Source organism: Anas acuta, chromosome 18 (assembly GCF_963932015.1).
Source record: "Anas acuta chromosome 18, bAnaAcu1.1, whole genome shotgun sequence".
Lineage (NCBI taxonomy): Eukaryota > Metazoa > Chordata > Aves > Anseriformes > Anatidae > Anas > Anas acuta.
In genome coordinates this window covers 12,681,466-12,707,227 of record NC_088996.1, presented here as the reverse complement: position 1 = coordinate 12,707,227, position 25,762 = coordinate 12,681,466, and the positions used below count along the sequence as shown (strand labels likewise).

Below are 25,762 nucleotides of genomic sequence, written 5' to 3'. Positions count from 1 at the left end.
TCTGCAGAGCTCATGTGCAAGCAGCTGATGCATCTGCAAGGGGAAAGGCTCCCATTTCGGGGTGTCCCTGGTCCCGTGGGGCTCATTGGGACTGTCCCACATCTGGCAAGCTCGGGGCTTGCTCCAGCCATTTGCATGGGCCTGGGGGGTGCTGTGTTGTCACTGTGCTCAGGAGAAGCTCAGGAGAAGCCAAATGATGCAGTGCCATGGACAAGCTGGCTGCCCCCAGGAGGCCACCCCCATGCCATTGCATCCCATCATATCCCATCGCATCCCATCCCATCCCGGACACCCTGAGAGCACCACATCTCCGCCGGCCGTTTCTTCCCATGTCACCAATTCCAGACTTGCTCCTTCTGAGTCTTTTTATTGCCTGAGCTGCTGACGAGTGATTTTTCAAGAACAGAAAGGTCAGCACGTGCGGGTCCTCATCGACTGCCCCGCGGCACTTGCCCTTTTGGGGTCTGCAGGCAGGGCTCTGTGCAGGGCGCTTCCACAGCCCTGTGGTGCCCGGGTGCGTGGTGGTGCCCAGCGCACGCTGACGGTGATGGTTCACAGGAGAAGGGCTGAGCCAGGCAGCAAGGAGAGGGGTGGGAGCGCTCTGGGCCCCCCAGCATGCTCCTGCCTCCGCAGGACCTTGGGCAGCACCTGGAATTTGGGGTCTTCAGTGGGGAGGAGCAGCCCAAGGAGGGGCCCCTGCTCTGCTGCGCCGCGGGGCTGCCGGTCGCCCGCTGCCCCGTGCATGGCGCGTGCTGCGCGGGGGGAGCTGGCGGCGAGGTGGTGACGCTGCTGTGTCTGTACCAGGGATGCTTCGCCTGCAGATCTCCTACCTGCGTCAGCAGCTGAATTCCCTCGCCTCATCCCCGGGCTGGCAGCTTCTTAACCCTTTCCTCCCGCCGCTGTGCCGGGAGCAGGCAGGGCTGAGCACACGGAGACGGCGCGCTGCCGGCAGCTTGCGTCACCGTGGCTGTGACCTCCCGGTGCAGGCGGCTGCGGCAGCTGGGCCCGACCCTCTTCCTACACGCCTGCGGGAAGGGACGAAGAGGTTTTCCAGCCTGGGGAGGCTGCCCCTCACCCTGCTCCTGCATCCAGCTCTCCCGCACGAAGCGCAACGCCGTGGCTGCACGCGGTGCCGCTGCCAACAGCTGCTGGCGCAGCGTTCCCAGCAGTGGGGCTTGGCCCCTGCTTGGCTCCTCTCTGCAGCCGAGCCCCAGCTGTGCCACATCCCCGTGCACCCCGTGGGGCTGCGCTGGGGCCGCCGAGGCCGGGGCTCGCGCTCCCTGCTGGCCCCCAGCCCCAGGAGAGAGCCGTCGGCACGGCTGCTCCGCCTGCGCCTGCCCAGCACTGAGTGCAGCCGCGCAGCCTCTGGGGCAGATTTATTACCCTTGGCAGAAGGCCTAAAGGCCAGCTGGTGTTTGGGCCGTTTCCAAGGTTTCCAGTCACCGCTGGAAGTTCTTCATCGCCTGCTTCCCCCCCCCCCCCCCCCCGTGCAATATGTGGGAATTGGGTTCCTGGGACGGGACCCGGCTGCTGGAGCCACCCGGGGGCTGCCCACCCACTGCGGTGCTCTTGCTCCCCACTGCTGGCGATGCCCAAGGGCTCTGCCTTCACCCTCAGCACGGGCTTTGCTCGGGGCTGGGACCACATGGAAGGGTTTGCAGTCACCCCACAAAGCCGGGTGCTGCCTGAGCAGGGTGCTGCGTGCCTGGGACTCCCGCATGGCCGCCCTGCACCCCGAGGCTGCAGGCAGCCAGAGGGAAACTCTGGGCTCTGGAGGCCTTGGAGGTGGCTTTGGCACCTGTGGAGCACCTCAGGGTGCAGGAGGAGGAGGAGGCACAGCTGTACACAGCCCTGGCTGGCATGGGGTGGCTGGGATGGGTGAGGGGGCTGTGCCGTGGCCGGTCAGGGTCACTGCCCAAAGCAGGGCTGGTGGGGCCCAGCAGAGCCCCGGGAGGGGTACGCACAGGCTGCGGGTACAGTGCTGGCACCATGTCCTGCAGGAGCCATCGGCCCCAACCCCAAATATTTGGGCAAAGCAGCGCTGCCTCCCTCCCGGGGCTGGGAGGAGCCGGGCGGTATCACACCAGCGGGGCCAGGGGAGGTGCGCTTGTGTGCGAACACAGCCCGGACGCGCCGCAGCACCCGCAGCTCCTTGCTGAGCTCAGCCAGAGCTCAAGGCAGAGGTCCTCGGCCCTGCATGCCTGTAGGATGCTGAGCTCTGCAACGCGACAGCACCTGAGAAGCCTGAGGTTTGCAGGATGCCGGCAGTCCGGCCGCGCTGCAGCTGAGCCCCCGCCCTGGGCTCCGGTGCCACCGCCGACGTTGGGCAAGCAGCGGGCAGAGGCAGAAGCGGACGAACTTGTTTGTGGTTCCTAAAAGACAAACCCAAACAGAAACAGAAATCCCAGGAGCAGATTTAGGGTGCTCCTCCTCTGGATCCTCCTGCTGCTCAAGCAGGAGCTCTGCAGGGACTGAATTTCAGCCGGCTGAGTCCGTGGGACCTGGCTCTGGCGCAGGGCTGGGGGTGCTTGGGGAACCTCCGCCATTCAGGAAAAAACTCTGGTCAATCAAAATCACCAAAAATGCTGGTTCAGACCAGGTCCTTTTCATGGGGTTACCTCAGCTGGCTTTGTCCCTGTGCTCATTGATGTGTTTTTGGGGTACCCCTGATGTGGCCGGGTTAGTCACAGGCCCCACGGGCGCGGACAGCTCAGCGCACCCGGCCCGGCCGCAGCCTGCGGCTTCCTCAAAGGCAATTCTGGGTGCTGAAGACCTCACACAAGGACGGCAGCTCGGTGAATTCTGCTTAAAAAGCACCTTTATTAGAGTTGTGATGACATCGTTGGGGCACAACTCCATGAGTCCAGCAAAACACAGAGGTGGGCATTTGGTGGCCCGCAGCCGGAGCAGCAATGGGGTGGAGCAGGTTCCTGCTGGAAAACAGATCCTAACCCTGGGTGTTCACTGCTGGCACGCCACGGCCCCGAGGATGGCCCTGAGGAGTTTACAAGGAGGAGGCGTTTTGCTTTAGCTTTGTTTTGTTTTCCTGCTTTTTGTACCACCGCACCATGGTATGTCTCTGTTTATTTATTTATTTGCAGGCGTGCAAGCTTGTGAACAAAACAGCACCAGGCTTGCAAGGGGAAACAGAGGAAAAGAGAAAAACCTCTTTGATATTCCCTTCCCATGGGAAGACTCGGGCTTTGTTTTAAAGGTGAGCTGCGAAACATCATTTTAAATGAGAACAGCCTGCAGACAATGACAGGTTTGAAAACAAAACAGCAGAGCCTCAGGGGTGGGCAGGGGTGCCCTGGTCTTGGGGAGCGGAGCCTGGAGGAGCTGCACGTGGCTGCGCTGCCTGCTCCATCGCAGCATCCCTGCATCGCTCCATCCCCATCCCTCCATCCCCATCCCTCCATCCCTCCATCCCTGCATCCCTCCATCCCTCCAGGCTGCACGAAGGAGCCCAGGAGCCCGAGGACGGCTGGGGCAGCCCCTGCCCTGGGCACTGCCCTTCCTGGTGCCACAGTGGGAGCCGCACAGCCCGGCACTCTGCTGGCCAAGCCGTGCTCTCCATGCCTAGCGTGCTGCTGGGGGGCTAGGAAGGGCAGCCCATGGCCGGCTCCTCTCTGCAGAGCCTCTCTAGAGCTGCGTATTTCTAACAACTGCATTTTCTTTATCAGTTTCAAGCACTGTATTTATTTCAGGTGTCCCCGTTTGGAGCAGGAGGGCAGTGTTACAGAGGGATGTTGCTCTGGTGCTGGTCCACAGACGCTGCCCCCTGCCCAGGAGCCCAGCCCCAAAAAGGAGAACCCTACGACTGCAGTGGGGCTGGGGGCTGGGGGCCCTGTCCTGGGGCAGGCTGGTCCTCAGCTGCCACTGGGAAGAGGCGATTCCTTGGTGAAGTGCAAGGAGAATCCCATTGCACCTCGTCAGGTGTGACAGCTGCCGGAGCATGGTTTGTTACGGATGTGTTTCATCGCAGTAAATCAAGGGAGAGAAAATGGCCAAAAAGTGGCCGGTGGTGACGACCAGGACATCGCGGGCAGCCCAGGAGCAGCCTCGTTGCTGGCCCCGAGCCTCCCAGTGGAGCCTCCCCAAACCCTCCTGGCTTTGGTGGCCTCGGTGCGCACCTCGGGCACTGGCACCTCTTCTTCCATGGCACCGTGAGCCCTCACCACACGTTTAATTCCTAAATGTGAGCAACGGGAGGTGCGTGGACCTCTCCCCGCGGCGCTGAGCACAAACAGGACAGGGCTGGGCCAGCGCCCGGAGCAGGATGTGACCACGAGCGGAAGGCAGCCAGGCTGGGCTATTTTTATGACCCAAGCAGAGAGACACGAAGATTAATCAGCCAGCCCATGGGGGGAAAGCTAAGCTGGGTTCTAAATTCTTTGGTGCTCGTAATAACTCAGGTGAGTCTCTTTGTTCTCCTGAGCTGTAATTTCTCACTTGACAGACAGCGTCCCTTGAACAAAACAGCCGCGTCCAAACACATCGCTCACCCTAAAACAAGACCGAGCTCACCCCGGCGCCTCCTTGCCCCAGTTCACAGCTGGAAGTGTTTCTCCCCGCAGGAGGCTCCGGGAGCAGTTTGGCTCAACACCGCTGCCCCGGTGCCAGCCTAGGACCCAGGTCTGCAGCCCGGTTAAAGCTTAAAGCCGTGGGGAAGTGAAGCCTCTCACTGCCCCCTGCCCGGTGCTGCCCTTGCCCTGGGCTCCACGGGCTCCACTGCCCCATCCCTGCCAGCCACGGCTCCGTTTTCCCTTTTTCCCTGCTCCCGTGTTCCCCAGCACCAGGAGGCGGGGGGCCGTGTCGGCTCAAGGCTGCCTAAAGAGGCTTATGCTGACTATTTACCTTTGCAAGGGTCTATTTTTGGCTGCTGGCTGCAGCTAATGCAATGAACAGGGCAGCAATTCAGGAGAGAAGCCACACGAGGGTCATTGTTTCTAAGATTCACTTCACTACTTTGCAAGGGCCAGATTCATCTTTTTTCTTTCTTCTTTTTTTTTTTTCTTTTTCTTTTTTTTTCTTTCCTTTTCTCTTTTCTCTCTTCTCTTCCACCCAACACAGACGGGTGCTGCAGCCCCAGCTCCGGCCTCACTCTGGCTCCTTCCCTCTGCACCGCCACTGGGTGACACAGCCAGAGGGGACCACGACGTGCTGGCAAATCCACCTTCACAGAGCCATCACCTCCCACCACTCGTTTCGTCTCTCTCTTGTTCTTGCTCACCGCTGTCGGAGCCTGCCCAGGTTGCGTGAAATTTGAGAAATTTCTTGTGAGAGGCTGGGGCAGGGCTAGGGCCAAGCGGTGCTCCCAAGCCCTGGCTGCTGCTGGAGGATGCCCCTGTGCAAGACGGGCTGCCCAGGAGAGATGCTGTGCCCAGCTGGGACGGGGCTGAGCTGCTCTTACAGCCCCCCACTGCCCTCTGACATAAGATTTAAAGTGGACACGGAGCATGAATTAATAACAGCATCACAACAACCAACCAGGCTGGGCCTGGAACCAGGTTACCCAGGGCAGGAGCAGTCCCAGCAAGCCATCAGCTCTGCGGGCTTCTCCGACCTGGGGAGGGGAACGTAGGGCACTGCAGGAGGGAAGCTCGCAGCAGGGACCACACGGACACCTGGAGGGACCCAGGGGTGGCACCAGGCTCAGGGGAGCCGTGGGGGGGGTGGCACACTGATCCCATGGTGGTGCTCCCACGCAGCCGAGCGCTGCTTCCAACAGAAAGGCAGCTTTTCCACGTGTGGGAGAACTGCAGCAGCCTTTAACTAAACAAATCCTGAGTGATTTCCACATTGCTGAATGACATTTTAATAGTGGAAAAATAACGCTCGAAATTATCTACTTCATCTCTTCCCATTGTCTTCTACTGGCTGGGCATGGCTGCTGCAGCAAAACCAGCTCCGGATCTTCTGGTCGGTGTTTGCTGGTGCCTCCCAGCCGCCTGCTTACAGCCTACATTTACACGAGAATTTGGAGAGCTCCGGGCATCCCCAGGCTGAAAGCAGGGGGGCCTGGTGGGAGCAGCCCAGCCCCAGCCCCAGCCAAGCCCTGTACCTGACCACCCGGAGCAGCACCCACCCTGCCCAGCAATGTGCACACAAATGCCTCACACAGACTTTTATTATTCACTGAAACGTCATAAATCTCCAAGAACTCCCTCCTTCACAGCGGCTCTTTGGCGTGGTGCCTGCCCAGGGTCAGGTCTTGGTGCCCTTCCAAAAGCACGGGGGATGTCCCTGGTGTCACCTGAAGGGTCCCCGCTGGCAGCCTCACCTCCCGCAGGGGCACAGGGCAGGCTGGGGAAAAGACCCAGCAGCACGACTTTTAGAGAAATCTGCTTGCCCAGTGCAGGTGCCTTCCACAGCACGGTGAGGGCACGGGGTTTTCCATGGGTGCTGCAAACAAACAAACGCACCCGACAGGCAGAGCTGAAAGGTGAGCACGTGCTGCCCACCCTGCCGGGGCGGCACCGCCGTGCGAGGGAAAAGAAAAGACTGGGAGGCTTCATACGCTGTGCAGGAGGAAGCAGCAGAGGCAGCACAGCCCACGGCCACCTCACCTGTTTTCATTCCTAAAGGAAGCAATTGTCCAGGCTGTTTGGCACAAGCTTCGGCTCAGGACACACCTTTGGATGCCACTGGGTTTGGTAAGGTCGTTCCGTGTTTGGCAACACAGCTGCGCTCAAGGCCCCCGCTCCACTTCGTGGTGGCAAGTTTTATAGAAGACAGCAGTGGAAACGTGCTGTCCTTTCAAAAATACTTCAAGGGAAACGTTTATCAAAGACAGCTCAGCAAAAATGGCTACAACAAACCAAGTTTTGTTTTCATTTCAGTATGGGGAAGAGTACGTACCACCGGCACCAGCTGAGGAGCCCAGCGTCCAGTCGGAGCACATTTGCTACAGCCTATAGCAAAGATAAATAAGGACAGAAAAAATGCTGTAATTGAGAAGAGCCAAAGGGAACAGATTGGGAAATACACTGGGAAGAACAGAATTCCATAAACAAGTGTCTGAAGTCTGTGGCTGTCAGCATAAAGAAGCAGCTTTGCTGTAATGTCATGAAGAAGTAACCTTGGAAAGGTGGCTGTGAAATCCCCTGCCTACAGAACAGCAGTGCTTTAAGACCTGTGGCTGTACACTTTCTGTACAAATGGAAAAAAAAAAAAACAAAACACACTAAAAAGCAACAACATGCCGACAGGCATACCGTATAAAAAAAGAAAGACCGAGAGGCAAGACCTTTAGGTGACCAGTTCTTCCTCGCCAACAGGGCAGATACCTTCCCTGCAATCCCAACAGTTTGCAGGTTTATTTTTGGCAGATTATAATTAAAACGATCGTCATGGCTTTAGAGAGAAGCCACTAAGCTGCATTGTTTTGGTTGAAGCAAGAGTGCGTGTGTGCTCTGAGGAAGGGACACTGCAGAGAGGCTTTGCCACAGCTCTGCTCCTTCCACCTGACCCACAAATGCTGCTGGTTGTACTTGGCCCTCTTTAGTGTTCTCATTTCTCATCAGCAAGTAACAAATTCTGGTTGCTAACCAGTCGAATCCCAGAGGCAGAATAAAAAGTCCTTGTTAAGATCTAGAAATACTTCATGTTTCTAAGAAAACCGAATCCAAACTCGCGCAGGCACTGCTCCTGGTTTGCTGCGTTTCGCTCAGGTTGCACCACCGTGCACTGACGTTTGCTTCTCCTGCAGACTGAACCCACTCCTCTTCCATTCTTCACCTTTCAGTCCTCCCAGGAGCCTCACCAAGCCATCTCTCCATTTTTCTCTTCAGCATATTTCCCTATGAACATCCTTCCTGCCCTTCCCTCTTCCGCTGTCGCGCCCTGTTCCTCTCCGGCTATTTTCGGAAGGCGAAGACGTCCCGTGTTCTCGAGCCTCTCTTGCCTTCGCTTCCTGGTTTAGGAGAAGATTCTTCCGCCAGCCCCCCGTACGGGCAGCTCTCAGACTCTGGGTGATGGCCAGAGCACTCCACGGCGGGGATGAAGCCGCTGTCCCACATTCCTGTCCCGCACAGCTTGCACAGGTCGTGCAGGCTGCAGGGGATGCGGGGTAACAGGTGGAACTGATAGAGCAGGCTCCTCGCCTAGAGAGGAGAGAGACAAAGTCATTTCCTCGTCACCAGAGGGCGAGTCCAAAGCACAGGGGTTGCCAGCATGCTCCTGTCTATGCTGCAGCTCAGCTATGCTACAGGAGCCAAAACCTCCTCCTGAACTCAAAGCTGGAGGTTAAACAAGGCACTGGAGATGCTGCCAGCAGGTGAATTTCGAAGCAGCTGCTCTCAGCACCGGACTCCTGCCTCTCAGCAGCACAACATGTGGATTTGCTGCTCAGCTGCAGCAGTCCAGGCTCAGTGCTGCTGCTTGCGGTGTGTCTCAGTGCCTGTAAGGTTGTTCTGCTGCACAGCCCCACTGCAAGCTCAGCCCCTGGCCTCCCTGCACAGAGAGCAGCACGGGGAGAGGTGGTGCTGTGCCCACTGCAGCACCCTGTGTGTTCTGTGGGCATCCCAGCCCCAGATGGACTGGGGACCCTGGCACAAAGATGACCAGCTCTGTCTGCTGATTCCCTGAGCCTGTGCAAGGGTCACCCCAACTGTGCTGTGACCTCCTAAGCGCTCTGTAACTACCTCTTTTTTTTATTTTATTTTTTATTTTTATTTTTTTTTCTGCAAAACTGCTTCCAAGCAAATAGCAGCATCCTGTTCTTCCAGGCTCCAGACAGGAAGGGGCATACAGAAGATTAAGCATCAGTCCCTCATTTTCTCGATGCTCTGATTCATCTCCTGGACCTGAGACTTGGCCCCCATCAGCATGCAGGCGTTTACCTTCCTGAGCACGAGTTCTCCGTTCATGTGCATAGCCAGGTTGCTGAAGTGCAGCAGCATCTGGTCAGTGGCCAGCTGCTGCTCAATGACATCGTCCCCGTAAATCACCACGATGGCCACGCAGATGAAGAGGTGGAAGTAGTCCGTCTGCAAGGAGAAAACAGGGGCTGGATTACAGCAGGTGGAGGCAGAGACCTGGCAGAGAGCTCCCCACCCTTCACAAGCGTGTCCTTAGCAGGGATTTTCTGCTCCTGGCAGTTCTGCCCAGTGGTACTCAGAAAGTGAGGTGCTGGTGGATTCTGAATCATGGCTGAGTCAAAGTCTCTTGCCTTTAAAGTGTGGGAGCATGGCTTGGACCACAGCTTTCAAAGCAGAGACTGTCCAGCTGTTAAAGAGAAGTCTGAACCTCAGAAGTGGATGCTCAGCACTTTCTGGAAAGCCTCCTTTTAAAGCCCAGACATCCCCAAGTAAAAGAAGCAGGCATCCGTCCTTCTGCTCGGCAGATATACACCTCTGACAGTTACAGGCCCTCTGTAACATCTACAAACACCAATGTATCTACTCCAAATCTCCCCGAGACATCTCTCAGGTTGCTGGAAAATGCCCAGAGGGAATTAAAGCTGCTGAAGAAGACTTCTCAGGTGTCATGGCTGCAAATGGTCAGAATACTTGCGGAATTCAGTACTATGGCAAACAAACTGCATTTTAAATGAAGTGGGGACCATCTGAGCTGATCGGTCTGTGGGCAGTAAAAAGAGCCCCCCAATTCCTTAACGAGGCAGCTCCATTGCAGTTTGCATCACTTTTGGTTTCTTTCAAGGTGAGCCACTGCAAATCAAACTAGAGCACGGCTAAGGCTAAACCATGTCATAGTCCCAGGCAGGAAAGTGTTGTAGAAGAGGGAATGCTTGCAATCAAACTTATTTTGGATGCTTTGGTACTACGAGCCTTTAGGGAAATCCTGCAACACTCGCAGAGAGGGTGAGGACCCAGCAAAGGGCAGGCTGCTGCCCAGCGTGAGCCGTTCCCTCCTCCCAGTGTCTAACCTGGTAGTGAGCCCAGCACGCCTCCCACATGCGCAACGCCTCAGCGTCGGGAAACTCCCGTTTAAAACAGAGCAGGATCCAGCGGTGACAGAAAAGCATCTGCAGGCCATCCTCTCCCAAGGAAGAAAGGTGCTGGTAGAAGCGTGGGTGCATGAGCCGCAGCAGCTCCCGCAGGTACATCTGGAAAAGATGCTCTCAGCTCAGCTGCTGCCTCGCGGCGCCCTCGCCACCCCGCGAGCCCCCCACCGTGTGCCAGACCTGGGCTCCAGCAGGGCTGGCCCCGGCTCTCCCTTCTGACAAAAAGCTCCAGCTTGCACACAGGCCTGTTCGCAGCCAGCTTGTTACAGCACAGCCAGGAGCACGCTTGGGTCTGTCATTAGTGGCTGGAGCTCCCAGGCCACTGCAGCTATTTCACAAGGAAGGAGGGAGGGTGCAAAGAAAATCCCATGACAGCTACATTGTGAAAAGAAAGAAGGGGAGAGAGTCAGGCTGAGGGAAGCAGCATGAAGCTAGAGCCTTAAAAACTCGAGAAAAGAAAGGACGCAGCTATCTACAATATTTCATTTCAGCAGAAGCTGAGCAATGTGGAAATGATTTTAGAAAGGCTGACTGTTACAGGCACATTACAGAGATAAATCTGTACGTTAACTAACTGCACCTCACCAGCGGCGTCCCAGGAGGTTTCCACCACGGGTTTACCACTTTAAATTGGTGCCATCGTGACCTGGACAGGATTGTTCAGGTTTAAAATGTATTTTCCGGGATTTTAACCAGTAAACTACTGGCATTAATATTAAACTAAAAAGTTCCTATTTTTGAGTAAGGTGACATCACTTCAAGTAATTCTGTCAGATGCACAAGGCTTTTCATTTGGACATCATTAAAATAATCTATTAAAAACGGGCTTCAAAATGGGCTTCATAAAAGCCCATGAAGAGGGCTGTAGTTCAACTGCTCTGCCTCATTCACACCAAACGCCCCTAAAGCAGGAAAGAAACAAACCAGTGAGCCTTCTGTCTGCCTGAGAGCAGTGCAGAGAAAAAGAAAGCACCATCCTAAATACATTTGATCATAAAAGATTCCTTGAATCAGCATCCTTCAGCGTAGCCAAGGCAATTTTACTCTGACAATTTATTGGCTGTAACTGCTCCTGGAGTGCCTCAGTCACCTGGGATTAATTTTATCCATCAGGTATTTTGTAGCCTCGGAGTGTGATTCTGCATGCTGGAACCAACAGCCCAGACAACTGCTTTATGGTGGGTATTCTTCTAATCTGACTGGGAAAGGAGAAGTTAAAGAAAGGACTAAACAGCTCAGCACTCAGCCTCACCAGTTGTTTCTCCATATCCTCATCCCGGGGTGAGCTGATGAAGATGGTGTTCTGCATCAATCCCACAAAGCACCAGAATGTATCCGACTCATCTAGGACCTCTGCCAGGATTGGGGCTACCAGGTCAGACATTCCTTGGGAATATCCAATTGTTGGGTTAAACACTGCATAGTTCAGCAAGATCCTCCTGGAGAAGACATGCAAACGGAGAGGTGAGATGTGGAGAAGGCTCATCACAGCTTAGTGTGTGCCCGACCCTTCCACCCCAGCTCCTATAATACAGGCTGAGTCAGGCCAAGTGCAAAAGGGTAACAGATCACTCCTGCTGTCTAAAAGATTATCTTGCAATTCCACCTGGAGGCTTTTTGAGCACCTGTACAGCATCTTGCATCCTGCAGAACTGCTTTCCCTACAAGAACTGTATGCAGAAGCATAGCAAAGATACACAAACACTAGGATTACAGCATTTTGGATTAGTTCGGAGGGACTCCTTGCTGAATGACAAGGACTCTGAACAGCATACAGCAGTTTGAGGCAGTGGATTTGAACAGAACGCCTTAGGCTCTTGTTTTCCAGCTGGAGGCAAGCCCACTGGGAGCAGTGCAGTAGGAACAAGCACCACAGTTTATCTCAGCTACAAAGGCACACAACACTATTGTAAGGTGCTGTAACACGTACGGAAAACCCCTGCTGCAAACATCAGTGTGATGGAAAAAACTCCAGCAGAAGGCTTTGTGTACACAGACACCAGAGTATAAAAAGAAAATGAGAATTTACATAGACTAAGATGACAAAAAATGAAGGAGCCATGGAGGAGAGGTGATGCCTACACTTCAAATCATGAGGCTCCGAGCCATCCTGTTCCATAAAATCCAGCGGTTTCATAGGCACACATTTACAAGTCACACAGCCATGAGGCAGTCTGTGCTGGTCCTCCACCCCATCAGGAGAACCACAGACCGAAGCAACTGCCCATGACCCCACTACAGCACTCACTACTTCCCCACAGCCACAAAAGGCTCACACCTCTTATATGCCTACGTATGAATGGAAGCAAGGTGATAGGAGCAGGGTTATCATATCATCAAGTAAATGGCTAAAGAAGCAGTGAAAGTACCAGGTAAAAAGAGGTTTTGCATTGTTTGGTACCAGCCACTATATGTATGATGCTCTTCAGCATTCCCAAAGCAGCGACTGAGGCAACCTGGGCCAGGGGGATTAATGGGTTTTCTACACTAGGATCAGCCACTTCACCTCATTGTTTCCACATTTGGGTTGTCCTCCCCTCGAAAGAACTGGTTGCTGCGGTCAGTCCTCACAACATCTTTGTCTACCGTGAACTGTACTTTACGCCAGAAATCCTTCTGCTCATCTGGAGTCATTGAAAGCCTGAAAATTGAACAGCAACAGGAGTATGTTGACACAATAGGAATATGATTGCCACAAGGAACAAACAGATTTATTTCAGCTTCAATTTTAAGAGAAAAACTATTTCTGTGCAGAGTTTTCTCACCAGCTGAAAAAGAGACAAGAGGTCTGCCTGGAAGAGCACATTTTCTGTCCAAAGGGATTACTAGAAGGAGCTTCTTGAGTTATGAATGGGATGACACGACATGCTTTCTGTGATAAACTCCACTTCAGGAGCAGCTGAAAATGCTCTCCACTGCTCCTTGTGGGTGGCACACCAGAACTCACCACTCTGTTTTGACCGACTCCTAATTAGTATTATGACTGTCTCTCTCCAGCTTAAATTTACACAAGCAGTTTACAATGTACGGTTATTGCAGAAATTACTTCCTTGAGTTAGATATAACTTCGTCCCTATTTTTACATCCAGATATATCTATAAAGAAACATGCGCTCCCATTTTCACCTCTAGTGTGCTAAACCAAGCACGTCAAGCTTGTAGTCTGAAATAAGCTTCCCTACGTGATAGTGGTGAGCCTGTTTCAAGAAGCCAGGTAAGATAATACTTGAGCTATATGGTATTAGCTCCAGATCCACACAAGGTCAGCTGTGCATGCCAACACCTCCTGCACCCAGCACTTCTGTCCAGACAGAGACTCTAAGTCTCTTGTGGTGCCATTCTACGTCAGACCTAAGGAGAGATGAGCAGCAGAGGCTGAATCTATTACCTTTTCTCCTGGATCTCAAAGTATTCTTTCCTCTTCTGTACTCTCAGCGCCTCCCTCTCTTCAGAGGTGGACTCATAGCTGTAGTAGTGCAGCAGGAAGGGCCACACCTCCCCACGGATGGAAATATCAATCCCACCGAAGAAAATGGCCTGGAAGAAGGAGCAAAAGTTATGACTGGCTCAGTTTTAACACTCCCAAAAACAGCAACAAGAAACTGCCTGCTACTATGCTTTGGTGGCTTTGCAGTTCTTTCCTGACAAGTGACGCCTTGATTCAAGCTCCTGCAATTTGCACATGTTTAGAGGGAAAGTGCTGGCCTTCTATTCCCAGACGAGACACAAATCGGGCTCATTTCAATGTCAATAACCCCCCCTGGAGAGGCTCTATGATTAACGTGTCGTTCTCATGTCACGGCTTAATCCCCAATCTTGGAGACACTGCATTTCACTGCAAACTCCTCTCTCAGGACCTGGACCCAGTGCTCCCCTGCAAGCCCTGCATTTTTTCATACAGGAATCTCAATTTTTCTTTCTCTGATTTGTCCACGCCACTGTTGCAGAGGTGCCAACCACCCGATACTTTGGTTTGCTCATTCCGGCAGGCTGCAGGAGATGACAGCACGCCCTCCTCCATCACTGAGGTGCTCCACTGCCCTGCAGCAGACCCAGCTGTGGTCCCAGCAAGACCTCCAGCCAAGCACTGGGAGCTCTCAAACACCCAGCGCTTGCCCCCAGCACGAAAGCAAACGATCGCAGCTTCCACACCTGGGGACTCACACTCCATGGCAGGAGAGAGCAGATCAAAAGAGCAGCAGCAGCAGCCACCCCTCTCACCTTCTGCAGCTTGTACTCCTCCTCCACCTGCCCAGATTCGTTCAGGTGATTGAGCCAGGCAGACACGTCCAGACGCCTGTACGTGTTCTCCTCCGGGTGGGTCTCCGAGGAAGGCAGCTTAGGACGACGGATGGAGAATTGCATGCACGTTTTCTCATCAGTAAGCTGCTGAATGGGGGAAAACGAAACAAAACAAAACAAAAAATGGAGGCAAGAGCCAGAGATAGCAGCAGAGTATGAAACCCAGCCATTTTCAGAGCAGGAAAACCTTTTTGCATGGTTCTTGTAGGATTAAGCACTGAGGCGCAGTACTTGGAGAGTTTTTTTTTTTTTTTAATTCCAATCATTACAATAGCGAGAGTGATTAGAATAATTAAAAATCCGAGTACCACAAAACAGCTTCATCTTTCAAAAAAACTGTTTCCATTCCTCCCCCAGTCTTATCCCTGACCTGAAACTGAATTAATGCTGCTTACAGCAAAACTTCACCCTGCCAGGAATGCCTGCAATAAATTACATATGATTGGCCATATACAAAGGGATTGCTGTTAGGCAAGCAGGGAACTGCACTGCCAGGCTCTCTAAGGGCACTCATGATCCCAGTGCAAGACTGCAGCTGACATTTAATTTAAAAATCAAAGGTTGTTCAATGCAAAAAGTGAGCCCATGCGACCATAATAAGAAAAGCAGCAGGGGGCTCTGTGGGAAGGATGGAAATTTAAAAATCACTGTTTCTAATAAGCACATACAGTATCTTAAACAGATAATTAAAGAGCTCTTATCACATTTGTATGTAGATTGAACAAAATATGGCAAGATGCCTTGTCAAAACATTTTCAAATGCAGTGTGCTATGCTTCACAAAATGGATGAAAGACTCTGACAGAATTTCAGACCTACCACTGCAGATTCCCAACCACCTTACATGCCTACAGCACAACGCTGACCTGTCTGGTTGCCGTATCTAGCAAAATAACTACCTAAGCGAGTTTTCTGGCTTATCTTCCCCCATATTCCACAGGCAGAACAGGAATGGAGGAGGAGAAGCGAGTACAAGAGAGATCTCACATCTGACTTGCAGCTGCGTCCTAACAACCTCCAGCACGTTGTAGCTTTCTGCCCGACTCGGTGACGTGAACTCGCAGCTTTGTTTCTCCAACACCTTCTGCTGGCTGAGAACCTGAGCGTGAAACACCCGCGGTAAAGAAGCTCTTTGCCTCGTGAACCTGGCCAGGTACCTGGTCCTTGAGATGGGTCTCTGTGCAGTACTTCCACTGCTGGAACACCTCCGACAGCTTATCCAGGCCACCATGGTGAAAATGGAAGATCTTGTACTGACTCTCCCGGCTTGCAACAACCAGTTGTCCGCAGGTGCAGGCCTCATCGCTGTGGGACAAAACAAGCAGGGAGAACAACCCACGTTCATTTCCCAGGACAGGGAGAGGCCCAGCAGGAAGGGGAGACATCAGATGACAGAGAGAGGAAAGCAATTACAAAGAAGTTGTCCCTTCAAATGGGGCAGAAATCATTTTACAGCTCTGGACGTGGCCATAGTGACCAGAGGACTGTTGCAAGTTCATTTCCTCAAGGAGCTTCACTTGTGCCTGGCAACTTCTACCCTTCCACCACACCAATGAATTACATTTTGTCTTCCTCAGAGAACAAAAAAAACAACAAGGAATCTGTCCCAGCAACATTAAGCCAGCTCCCAAAGTCAGATCCTAGAGATGTGCGGACTTGGTCGTGCACAGCACTTTAAGGAAGCAGAGAGTGAGAGCAACAAGAGAGAGTAAAAATGTTTTGAAATGTTGAAACATTGAAAAATGTTTTAACTGCTGTAATAATTTGGAAGCTCATTGAAGAGACTAAGAGCAGTTAGACTCCAGGGGAACCCCAGTGAGGGGCAGGCAAGAGAAAAGGTACCACAGGCAAAGAGATGTTCTCCACACCTCCAGGATATTTTAAGCGTGTTTTGGTGAGACAGCTGAGAGAAGCATCAGCACCTTCACCTTGCTCGTGAAAAAAAAAAATCCTTTAGGCCCCATTACTGTAACCCAGAGGCTCTCCTGGGGGAGGCTGACACTCGCTTTCCTGGAGACGACCACTAGGGAAAGCCTTCCAGCGAGGACTGCAGAAGCCACCTGCCTCCACCGAGCCCGCTGCGCACTGCTCCAGGGCACGCAGCCACCGCAGAGGAAACCAAGATGTTACCTAAAGAAAAGGCGCAGGGATCTCATCTGTCCCAGGTCCACTCTGAAGACACCGCAGATCTGCTCGAGGGCAAAGACCTTCTGCTGCTCATCCCACCTGGCGCTCTGTGTTTGCCCGTTGTTCTCCTGGGACTGGGCACTGGTGTCGAGGCTGGACGCGGAGCTGGTGGAGCAGGTGGTGCGGTTGTCACACGTGTCCCTGCAGACGAGAGCGTGGAGGAGAAAAGCGCAGCCAGAGACTGCAGTTACACGCAGCAACCACGGGTGCTACAAGCTACAAATCTTCTGGCAGAGCTCTGAGATTAGAATGCAGCGCAGGTCTAAGGAATCAATAACAGACAGCCTACGAGAGCGATTAAATTATTTTTATTTAAATCAACTCCCTACCATCCCAGCAAACGGTCCTAGCTTTGGTCTGTTGTGAACAGAACTGGGGAGAGTGAAAACCACCCCAGAAAACACTTCTGGGAGGGCAAGCCATGAGCAGCTGCTTGCACCCAGCTGAAGCAAGCCCTTAGCAGGCAGCTCAGCTGCTTGGCATGGGCACGGAGGGACAGGGACATCCACGTTTGGCACACGCTCTCCGAACCCAGTGTGATCCAAAGATGCTTCCCCTGAACTTCCCCATTGCAAATGGGCCCTACAAGCCTGAATTCATGAGTGTGACCTGCAGACAAATGGTTTCCATTTGCAAACTTGGAACTTTGGAGAGTTACGGAGTGGGAAATCACACGTGAGCTCTTTCACCCACCACAAAGCAGGGAAAGGGAATCCATCCATGCACCAGTAAGCCAGGAGCCCACAGCGCCCCAGATACCTATCTTTATGAATAAACTGAGTCTAGATTAAAAAAAAACACATGCCCGCCACCAGCCCCAATCCCAAAAGAAAAATATCACTGCTTTGAGAATTAAGTGAATCTGAAACTGTGACCCCTTGATTCTTAAAAAGGCCAATACATGTGAACAATCTCAGCGCAAGCTCTGAATGGGTTCCGCTGTGAAATCAGGGTTTGCAAAACAAGGCGAGTAGCAGGTATAAAGACAGCCCCCTGCAATGCCACTTTATGCAATGTTTTCTAATCCGCTTATCTAACAATGTAGGCACTGAACGCTGAAAATCACACACTCAGCATGCATCTGCAGCACACCACATCAGTATGCCTTCCAAGCCTGGCTGCAGTGCCTCTTCCACGGGGACGAGCCCCCTTTGCAGCATCTCCCCATGGTTCAGGTCATTGCATTCCAATGGCCAGGTCCCCGGACATCCCACTTAGTTGTGGGTTAAATTTTTAACCGAGCCCCTGCGAGCAGCCTAGTTCAAACGGTTGGCTCGAAACCTCAGCGCCCACACGCATGGGAAATAAATCCCCAAGCCCCCTTCTCGAGGTCTGCAGCATTATGTAGATGAGACCAAGTCTGTCTCACTTTCAGCTCAAAGAGCGGCCCTGCTCGTGAGGTTCTGCTACTCCGTTTTTTCAGGAAGCATCAAAGCAAAATGGCATTCAAGCCATGCTGAGGTGGAGGTCCGAGAAGTGACACTGCAGTATTGCCATGTGAGTGGAGATCATGGGACAGACACGAACTCGCTCGAAGAAGAGTGACGGCAGTTTATGTAGGTAAGGTGCTGGGAGATGTCCAGTCTCACACAGCCACACACCATCACCTGCAACTTGTGAACTTTTCCTTGAAAACTGTCCCAGCCTTTGTGAAAAATCAAGTGTTATTTTCAGATAAAGCTGCAAACCATAACACTCCTAAACCACTCTGTATCTCATGGTAATGCAAAAGCAATAGGAGCCCCGGTGCAAGACACCCGTGCTGGCCGGCTGGCTGTAAGCAGCTGGTATTTGTGAAGCAACGCTCAGGAACAGCCACAGCTGGTTACACAGGATTTTCCTGGAAGAGATGACTCAAACGAGCTTAAAGACCAAGCAGAGGCAACCAATTTTCTAAAACTCTTGCAAAGATGCACTGGTTGGTGTGACAAGGAGCCGGAGGACTCTGCGGGAGCGCTGTCGCGCGGTTCCCTCCTTGCAGCAGGCAGCGAGCCCACGGTTTGAGAGCATCACCTCGAGCTGCCAGCGGGGAGGGAACGGCCAAGAAGTGGTGTTTAGGGATAGAAATGGTATTTAGGGATAGAGCTGGGTGGTCTCACTTGGAGCTGGGGAACCGTGCATCTCCTGAAGACGGGAGGGCATTGCCAGCTGCGCAACCAAAACCTGCTCCAGGCGTGCCGTTACCTACCCATAGCTCAGAGGCTGCAGAGCTCAGGCACAAAGGTGCTGGCACCGTTCTACTTTCTGGAAATGTTTCTTCCAGACAAATATTTACAGTTCGCTTTTAGTCACTAGTTACAAGCTCATGCAGGCATTGACACACAGAGAAGCCATCTGAAGCAACACGTGTGCCTGGATTTACCCCTTCTGGACAGAAAAAAGCCAACAAGCACGAGCGCAGTGCCTTCGGGTGTGCAGCTCAGGGAAACTCCAGTGCTTTCACTGATGTAGGGTACAAAATCTGAAAGAGACACCTGTGCACACCATGCCCTTTGGAGAGATCTACAAACATGTCCGTCCATATTTAGCAGAGACGCAGAGAGCGCCACCTCATACACTGTGTGTAGCATCACTTTTTCCTGTATATAACCATTGGAAAAAAAGTAATGAAAGTATTCAAAACTGTTGGCCTTATTCTTAAAAGAATTTTAATATTGAGATCATTCTGTTCCTAAGTAGCAACAAGTAGTATGATCAGTGCTAATTCTGTGGCTGCTGGGGAGTCCTCTAGCCAGGCACACAAGATATGCAGACACAGGGGAAGAATTTTCCAATTTATTATTTATGAAGGCCAGACTATTATATCTGTTAGATGAGGGATTTACACCAGCGCCCTGCAAAAGAAGGGAGCTGAAGCATGGCAAGGCAAATAGCTGGAGGAACAGTTCAGAGAGACTTTGGGTCGCGGCATCCAGGAAAAGCAGCCCACCAGCTAGCGGGCAGCACCGCTCAGCAACACGGGAGAACAAGTGCAAGGCCCCACGGGAACAGAAGGGACAGGGAACAAAATTACAAGGAGGATTAGCAAAACCTGAGGCAGGAACCCCACGGCCATAGGCATGGTTCCAGTTCCACCTTCCTCCTTGCTTAAGCCCCATTACTCCCTTGTCACTAAATACATCTCGTGCTTGCCGGTGAGCAAGATCCGGCGGTGATGTATTTTCTCAACAATCAGCTGCAGCAATCAACCTCAGCTACATTCCAGGAGCTTCAGCAAGCCCCTGAGAAGGAAAACGCCCGGGTGCCACCGATGCCGTCCTCCTGCTGGGGCAGGATCCTGCTCCGGCCCCGCACGGGTCGACGAGCAGCGGCAGGGCTGACTTACTGCTCGGTCAAAGCATTTCTGTGCTCCTACGGCATAAAGAGACACGAAACCAATTATTATTCCTGTTACAGAACCAGGGCAGAGACCTGCACCCATTACACGGGAAGGCTATTTCAGCAACAAAGATCTAATAACTCATTTTATGACAAGATGTGACAAATGTAATTATAAGAGGGAAAGGGGCTGAAGATCTCGGCAGGGATGTGGCTGTTATCTAAGCTGTCGGCGTCCACCAGCCGACTCCCAGAGCCTCTTGCAAGAGCCAAACCCTCACCAGTTGGCTCTCCAGCACCACGGTACTAAAGCACGCCTTCAGTAATAACAGCTTTCCCTTAACAGCCCCGTCTATTCCTGCACGCCGGCTTGTGAAGCGTCGTTTACAGACAATAAGTATCATCATAATGTATGAGCGTCCGTGTAATGGGAATTACATGCCCCTTTTCCTCCCCAGGGGTTAGCGTTTCTCTGTTTCTCCACTATTCCGCACAGGCACTGACCTTCCAGGTTCCTCTTCTTTCCAGCAAGGTGAAACAGCTCACGGCAGCATCAGCTGCCTAAACCGCCCATGACAGATAGCTCCAAATAAATAATCCATCAATAAAAGTTCAAAGCTATCCTGAAATGCCTAAAAATTTAGTGTAGCAATTGCACCCAGAGAGGCTGTGCTGGGTAGCTGGAACCCAAATCTATTGTTCTGATAAACAAGAGTGTCCTTGACAATATGCATGTATAACGATTTGTGAAACATGCTGATTTCAGCAATATATGAAAGAAGCGCAAAAGAAAACGGATTGGTAATTTAGAACGAAACATTTTGTCAAAATATTTCTGCTCGTGACGCTGCAGAGAAGGGATGGAAGGACACGCACAGGGCAGCACGGCCATGCAAACCCAAAGTCGACAGCAAAACCCTGCAGTCACACCAGCTACTCGCCTCTGATCAGTGTGAACTGGTAACTAGGCTAAGAACTATGTAAAATTCACCATCTGACTGAAAATATTTGGAATTTGAAGTTCCTCTGCCTCAGAGACCCCAAACAGAATCAATTTATGCTGACCTCAGTGAACAGGGAAAAAGGCATGAAGGTACTGAGCCCGGATGAAAGCCCGACCAGAATCCCTGACATTAAATGTCAAAACATCCTGGTGTGGAAGTGTACCTACACATCTGCCAGCCCAAGGAAACAAACCCAACTCTATTTGTTAGGGAAACCTGTGAAAAACTGCACAGGACGTTAGGGTACAAAGTACATGAATGTCAACATGGACTTTCCAAAAGCTTGTTCCACAGGCTTGCCATTGATCTGTTTGCTTTCAAAACATAAATTTCCCCACGTTGAACTGCACTAAATGCTATTTAGTAGCTAATTAACTTTCTGTGCTGAAAACCTCCTGTAATTGCACTTCTTTCACCTTTTTTAGCCCGTGTCCTCGAGGGAACTGGAGCTGTCCTACGGCATTTGTTCTGCTCATTTCTATCTCACAGGCACAAGTTCCTTCCTGACAGCCGACTGCCAATCACCGCGCCGGAGGTCACTGGAGACCAAATTAGGAGCACTCTGCCTCTGACAAACTTGCTTTGCTTAGCTTGCCGTAAAGGGAAAATAAAAGGTTATGAAAAATAATTGTATCCTTTCATGCCCAGCACCAGCAAGCACATTCAACAGCACTTCTAAAAGTCAGAGTATTATTGCTAGTTACTCATCGTTAATGTTATTAGGGATATTCAAAGAACAAGCTGGTTTCGTCTCAAATGCGCCGGGATCCATCGCTGCCCCGGTTTGGGGAAGGAGCTCGAAGCAGGTCGGTGGCTCCAGCTGCAGACACGCGGCCACCTAATCGGTGCTCCCCGTGCCAGAGCAGCAGCCCCAGCATCCGTCCTCTGACCTTGGGCTGGAACAGCAAGTTCATGACCACGGACGGGGCTCTGGACTAACATCAACTCCACTAACACCAGCCTGACAAATAAAACATTTTAACAGAAAAGCAACGAGGGACTCAAGGAAACCCGATTATGCAGCTTTGCCTTCTGATAGGCATAATTGGTTTGTCCTTGAGAAATCAAGATCAAAACAATTTGCTGTTTTACAGGGCTCCTGCCACCCGTGCTTATGACACCCCATCTCCAGGCCACCAGCCCTTGTGCCCCCACCCTGCCCGTGCCCTTTTCCTCGCTTTGCTGCCTCCCGGCCCCTTCCTCCACGTCCCTGGGGCCTGAAGGGAAGCCGAGCAATTTTAGGCAGCAATAGGGGGCGTTATTAAAGCAGCCCAGCTCACCTCCGAAGGGTTGCCCCGAACCACTGTAAATTAAACCGAAAGGAAAACAAAATAAATGGAGAATTCTCGAGTTGATTATTTTGAATGTAAATGGGAAGGGAAAAAAAAAATCAGAGGGTTGTAGTGAATTAATGTGTGCTTTAATCTCTTTTATCCAGCCAAAGTCTGCAATGCGATATATGCGTTCGTTCAGCTACAAGACAAGCAATCTTTTTTTCACAGCTCAGACTTCTGGACAGGTGTAGGCTGCTTAGGTAAAACCCGAGCAAGTTTTTCTCTGTGACTTTTTGTTGCAGTTAGGTGGCAGGGGCAGAAATAGCAGTTCGATGCTTATGAATAAAATACACACAGCTCCCGAGAAGCCAAACACAACAAATCATTTAGAGCCGAGCATTCGCTGCTCAATGATGCAAATGTTACCTTCACGTTACGGAAGGAAAATATTCCGAAAGCTGAACGGCAGAGTTTTACAATCCATACAGAGAAGGGGCACCTCGTGCCTAGGCTTTAGCTCATTAATAAATCAATCGAAACGCAACACTTAAAAAAATTCCTTAGATGGAAAAAGTGATTTCTCAGCAAAGCCCCCAAAAGAATGTTTGCTTTTCAGCCTATTCCAGACGAGAAAAGGGGACCTTTCTTACCAGTGTTTATTTTATATTTAAAATCAAGTGATTATTTTGCTTTTCTCTTTCAGTTCTATCCATGCAAAAATAAAATTCTACACTAATTATGCTAATTACAATCAAGCCTTCAAAACCTCGGTCCCTTGAAAGCCCCGAAGATTACCTTTGTTCTCCTATACTTGGCTCTAAGCAATGAATTGGGAATTTCAGGGGGAACTTTCTACTGACAGGCAAAGTTAACCAACTCCCCGGACTCTGCACTGCCGCTGACCCAGTATTAGCACAGCCAACACCACCCAGCGAGAGTTTCACTGCTGCCACAAGACAATGAGGATTTCCCAAGGGGAAAGCTTTCTTCAAGTAGCAGAAAAGGGAGAGGAAAAAGGCGAGCTGGCTAAAAGCATGTTTCGGAGTTATTGTAAATGCTTAATGCTGTTATAATTGCACGGGCCGAGCCAAGAAGACAGAGACCACGCAGATTTATTTGCATATACTGTTGTTGCACTTTTCGAGGGGCCGTGCTCTTTATTCCGATCCGGTTAAAGCAATTCTTCCCTCACAAAGCGATGGAGACCCGCCAGCGGGATTTATCTCCGCTCTCGCTCAGGGTTTCTGGCCGTTGCGATGCCATCAATAAGTACCAGCAGCAACGCGGGGACACCCTGGGAACAGGCTGTGGGGCTCGGTGCCTCCCCGAGCCAGCAGCCGCCGCTCTCGGCTCGGCCCCGGCCTCTCGCCCGGTGCCGCCGCCAGGCCCCGCGCCAGGCCCCGGCCCCGAGCCCTCAGGCCCCGGCCCCGCGGCCGATCGGCGCCCGCCCCCTGGCGGCCTCGCAGAGCCCAGCCCGGCCCAAGGAGGCAGCCCCGAGGCTCCCCCCGGCCCCCAGCCCTCGGCCCCGGGGGTCTCGGCCACTGCCTGCCCCGTGCCGGAGCCCCGCAGCCCCCCGCAGCCTTCGGGGGCCGCTCCGGGCCAAGCCGCCCCCTCCCTCCATAGCAGCGAGCTGAGGGAACCTCCGTCTTCAGCCCGGTCGCTGCCTGTTCCTCAATTAAAACCCGAAATAAATAGCTGCACAATCCCTCTAGCTGTAACTCTAGCTCTCCAGTTAGCTGTCACTATTTTCTTCCCCAGAAAGCTGGCAGCCAACCAACGGAGGAGAAAAAAACCAAACCTGCCATAATTAATGTTCTTGCTGTTCAAATATTTATATAAAGCAAGATAGAGCCGTATGCCTCCGCAATCTCTTGGATCTGTCCAACCTCCTCAGCTCTGCAGCCGGTAAGGACTTGAATGGATTACCCGGTGCGCTGACAGCAAGCAGCCAAGGCAGGCTCTCCTCCCGCATCCCAGCTCGGTGGCCCTGAAACTCCCCCCTTGCACGGGGCTTGAGCCTGCCCCCACAGATCCAGGGAAGAAGGATTTGGGGATAATCCTGCTGGGCAGTGGTTTGGGTACGAATGGAATGAGGTGCTTCAGCGCTACATCACCGATCAAACACCCTAACCCAGGGCCTGAGTGAGGGGTAGAGTGGCATTCCCTGTGCTCATCCCCGAGGCTGAAGTCATCAGAAGTAAGACAGCACGACACAAGGTGCTACAGGAGGTGTTGAAGCCAGTGACCAATTCCCCTGGTCCTAAGAACATAATCACCTCTGTTACGACAGCGATGAATTCCCAACCTCTTGATGACTCCAGAGCTCCTGCCAGCTCACGCTAATTTCAGCTCATTTCCCCTATAATGCTGCCTCCCGTTTATTCTGCAGAGGTCTGAAAAGCACAAAGGTGAGCTGCCAAAACAACATGATGCAACACCGCCCGCTCTGTCACCACCCGCTCCTGCAGCTGCTGCCACCCTCCGCGGCTCCGCGCCTCCGCTCCCTCCTGAGGAGGTAATTTATTGATTAGCTCCCTGGGAAGAGGCTGAACAACAGGATGTGCAACACATCTGCAAAAATTGCATCAAGTGCACCAAAGGGCTTTCTTCTTGTGGCGTGTGCTTTGCCTAAACTCTCTACATGTATAATAGTTGTTCATGTGAAATTCATGTCAGCTTAAGAGCATGAGAACCGTGTCACAGTTTAGCTCCGTTATGAAGAGGTTTAATTACTTTTGCTACTAGCAACTAAAACGATCCCCTTCTTATGAAAGACGTTTGCTCTCTGAATCAGGGATAGGCCTGCTGGTACCCGTGACCACGCTGCCCACGTTGCTCTTTGCTTCTACTCATTTCTTGCAGCAACAGCCACGGAGCACGGGCTGGTGGCCGCTCCATCACCGTGGCTGTGCTGCCGCAGCTCCAGCCGTGGCTCGTTCAGCTCCCAGGCCCTGACCACAGTCTGATGCCCCAACCTCTGGTCAGTGAAGCACACCGGTGCCAGCATTTGTCCTCTTCAGCATTTTGGTATGGTAACAAATCAGGTAACAAGTGTGGTTTGCTGCTGCAGTGAAATACCTTTTGCAGCTCTACCGCCCACTGCTAGGGAAAGCTCCTGTTAACCAGCGATCACAAGAAATTAAAACCATCACTTCCAGAGCACTAAGTGCTTCAGCAGCCGATTGCTATAGATCTGATGTCATGGCCAGTTAAAATAACTTCAGAAGTACTGGTTGAAAGACACTGTATAGGTGTCAGATGCTATTTGGTCACCAGGATGTAACGAAAGGCTTTTAGTTTCACTTTACTGATGGGGAAATGGACGCCGAGTAATTTAGCAGGGCAGCAACAAACCTATGCTGGGTATGGAGTCCCGTTGTCCTCAATTAGCGCCCTTCGGATCATGGCAAACGTTTCCTGACGGGCAGCATAGCAAAAAATAAGTGATAAGGGAGAATGAAAGAGAAAGAAACAATTTTACTTCCAGTGTCCCTCCTTTCCTACACAAATGCAGCCTGTGCAAAGCCGCTACCATTGCGGCCATTTCCCATGTTAGCTCCCTGCCCACAGGAACCACGGTGCTGGAACTGACAAAGACAAAAGCCAAGAGAGCAAAGCCACCGTTCCACGAGAGCAGAGTGCACGGTCCAGAAACGCCAGGCTCATCTACACAGAGAAGCAAGAACGTGCAGGCTGGTGATGCGACAATCCC

The 25,762-nt window shown here is 52.2% G+C and overlaps 1 protein-coding gene across 5 annotated transcripts in view; it reads right to left on the bottom strand.

Annotated features, from left to right (window-relative positions):
* Window positions 1-6,811: 6,811 nt before the first annotated feature.
* TBC1D16 (TBC1 domain family member 16) overlaps window positions 6,812-25,762 on the bottom strand; it is a 30,619-nt gene continuing 11,668 nt past the window's right edge. For 4 of the 5 annotated variants that reach the window (XM_068655114.1, XM_068655115.1, XM_068655113.1 and 1 more), the window contains 9 exons: window positions 16,398-16,595; window positions 15,425-15,572; window positions 14,188-14,355; window positions 13,355-13,503; window positions 12,474-12,608; window positions 11,220-11,406; window positions 9,890-10,069; window positions 8,844-8,990; window positions 6,812-8,105 (listed from right to left, as the gene is read on the bottom strand). In XM_068655114.1, the coding sequence (XP_068511215.1) occupies window positions 7,860-8,105; window positions 8,844-8,990; window positions 9,890-10,069; window positions 11,220-11,406; window positions 12,474-12,608; window positions 13,355-13,503; window positions 14,188-14,355; window positions 15,425-15,572; window positions 16,398-16,595 (1,558 nt within the window). In that variant the 3' untranslated portion in view covers window positions 6,812-7,859. The remainder of the gene's footprint in view (window positions 8,106-8,843; window positions 8,991-9,889; window positions 10,070-11,219; window positions 11,407-12,473; window positions 12,609-13,354; window positions 13,504-14,187; window positions 14,356-15,424; window positions 15,573-16,397; window positions 16,596-25,762) is intronic. The other variant, XM_068655118.1, reaches the window with a different exon arrangement.